General features: G+C 66.7%; 1 protein-coding gene across 1 annotated transcript; it reads left to right on the forward strand.

Annotated features, from left to right (window-relative positions):
* The first annotated feature begins 235 nt into the window (after nucleotides 1–235).
* On the forward strand, nucleotides 236–2421 carry CLP1 (cleavage and polyadenylation factor I subunit 1). The gene is made up of 2 exons (XM_027633263.1): nucleotides 236–916; nucleotides 1740–2421. The coding sequence occupies exons 1-2, from the start codon at nucleotides 311–313 to the stop codon at nucleotides 2409–2411; spliced, it is 1278 nt and encodes a 425-aa protein (XP_027489064.1). The 5' UTR covers nucleotides 236–310; the 3' UTR covers nucleotides 2412–2421.
* The last annotated feature ends 8 nt before the right edge of the window (nucleotides 2422–2429 follow it).

Genomic DNA, 2429 nt, shown 5'->3' on the forward strand with positions numbered 1-2429 from the left:
GGGGGGAGGCACAGGCACTGCCATGAGATGCAAATGAGAGGGCGGAATGCAGACAGGGACACACGTATACGCGTACGAAATGCAAACGATATGCAGATGAGATGCAAACGATATGCAGATGAGATGCAAACGAACCACGGCTCCCCGCCCACGTGACCCGAGACCCTCACGTGACCCGAGCGCCCCACGTGATTAGGGAGCGCCACGTGACGCGGACGCCCAGCGCTCCCGCCGTCGCGTCGTTCCGACGCGTCACTTCCGGCGCGACGGCGGCGGCGGGCGCCGGTACCGGGAGCCCCGGGGCGGTGTCATGGCGGACGACGGCGGCGAGGAGAAGAAGCAGGTGGCCAAGTTCGAGCTGGAGCGGGAGACGGAGCTGCGCTTCGAGGTGGAGGCGGCGCAGACGGTGCAGCTGGAGCTGCTGACCGGCATGGCCGAGGTGTTCGGCACCGAGCTCACCCGCAACAAGAAGTTCACGTTCGACGCGGGCGCCAAGGTGGCCGTGTTCACGTGGCACGGCTGCACCGTGCAGCTCAGCGGCCGCACCGAGGTGGCCTACGTGTCGCGGGACACGCCGATGCTGCTGTACCTGAACACGCACACGGCGCTGGAGCAGATGCGGCGCCAGGCCGAGCGCGACGACGAGCGCGGCCCCCGCGTGATGGTGGTGGGACCCACCGACGTGGGCAAGACCACCGTGTGCCGCCTGCTGCTCAACTACGCCGTGCGCCTGGGCCGGCGGCCCACGTTCGTGGAGCTGGACGTGGGGCAGGGCTCGGTGTCCATCCCCGGCACCATGGGCGCGCTGTACATCGAGCGCCCCGCCGACGTGGAGGAGGGCTTCTCCCTCCAGGCCCCCCTCGTCTACCACTTCGGCTCCACCACGCCCGGCACCAACATCAAGCTCTACAACAAGGTGAGCGCCGGGGGAGATCCCCCCCCCCCGCCGGGGGCTGGGAGCAGCTCCGACGATCCCTGTGCCCCGGGATGCGGGGAGGGTGGCGGGGGGACAGATGTGGTGGAGCCCCTCCGGGGAGGGGAGAGGGGATGAGGGGCCACGGCTGGGCTGTTCCCTGCCCCGAGCCCCCCGGCTGGGGGGATCTGAGCACCCGGGGGGGGGCTGTCTGGGGACAGAACCCTGACCTGGCTGCAGCCCTGGGGACAGGGCCTGGCTCTGCTGCCCTGGTGCAGTCACTCCTCCCCAGCTGGGGGGAGGGAAGTGCAGAGGAGGATGTGAAGCTGATGAGGGAACGGGAGGACCTCCCCTGTGCAGACAGGCTGGGAGAGGGGCAGCTGTTCAGGCCGGGGAGGAGAAGGTTGTGTGGGGACCCCAGAGCAACCTCCTGGTATCTGAAGGGACTCTTCCCCAGGAACTGGAGTCACAGGACAAAGGGGAATGGGTTCACACTGACAGAGGGGAAATATGGGCTAGATATTGGGAAGAAATCCTTCCCCATGAGAGTGGTGAGACATTGGAAGTTGCCACATCCCTGGAAGTGTCAGAGGCCAGGCTGGACAGTGCTTGTAGCAACCTGGGCTAGTGGAAGCTGTTGGGGTCGGAATGGGATGATCCTTAAAAGTCCCTTCCAACCCTTAACATTCCATGATTTTTCCCCTGGGGTGACTGCCCGGAATCAAGGCGTTGGGTGGGTACGGAAGGACCTTGGGGTGGGATGGGGAGGGACACACGGGTGCTCCTGAGGTGACCCCCTCCCCCCTTGTGACCGCTGTGCCCGCAGATCACGTCCCGCCTGGCCGACGTGTTCAACCAGCGCTGTGAGGTGAACCGGCGCGCCTCCGTCAGCGGCTGCGTCATCAACACCTGCGGCTGGGTCAAGAGCTCGGGCTACCAGGCCCTGGTCCACGCCGCCTCCGCCTTCGAGGTGGACGTGGTGGTGGTGCTGGACCAGGAGCGCCTGTACAACGAGCTGAAGCGCGACCTGCCGCACTTCGTGCGCACCGTGCTGCTGCCCAAGTCCGGCGGCGTGGTGGAGCGCTCCAAGGACTTCCGCCGGGAGTGCCGGGACGAGCGGATCCGCGAGTACTTCTACGGCTTCCGCGGCTGCTTCTACCCGCACGCCTTCGACGTCAAGTTCTCCGACGTCAAGATCTACAAGGTGGGCGCGCCCACCATCCCGGACTCGTGCCTGCCGCTGGGCATGTCGCAGGAGGACAACCAGCTGAAGCTGGTGCCGGTGACGCCGGGGCGGGACATGGTGCACCACCTGCTGAGCGTCAGCACGGCCGACGGCCCTGACGACAACATCTCGGAGACCAGCGTGGCCGGCTTCATCGTGGTCACCGGGGTCGACCTGGAGCGCCAGGTCTTCACCGTGCTGTCCCCGGCGCCGCGGCCCCTGCCCAAGAACTTCCTGCTCATCATGGACATCCGCTTCATGGACCTCAAGTAGGGGGGGCAGCCGGGTGCG

Source organism: Corapipo altera, unplaced genomic scaffold (assembly GCF_003945725.1).
Source record: "Corapipo altera isolate COAL_440 unplaced genomic scaffold, ASM394572v1 58316, whole genome shotgun sequence".
Lineage (NCBI taxonomy): Eukaryota > Metazoa > Chordata > Aves > Passeriformes > Pipridae > Corapipo > Corapipo altera.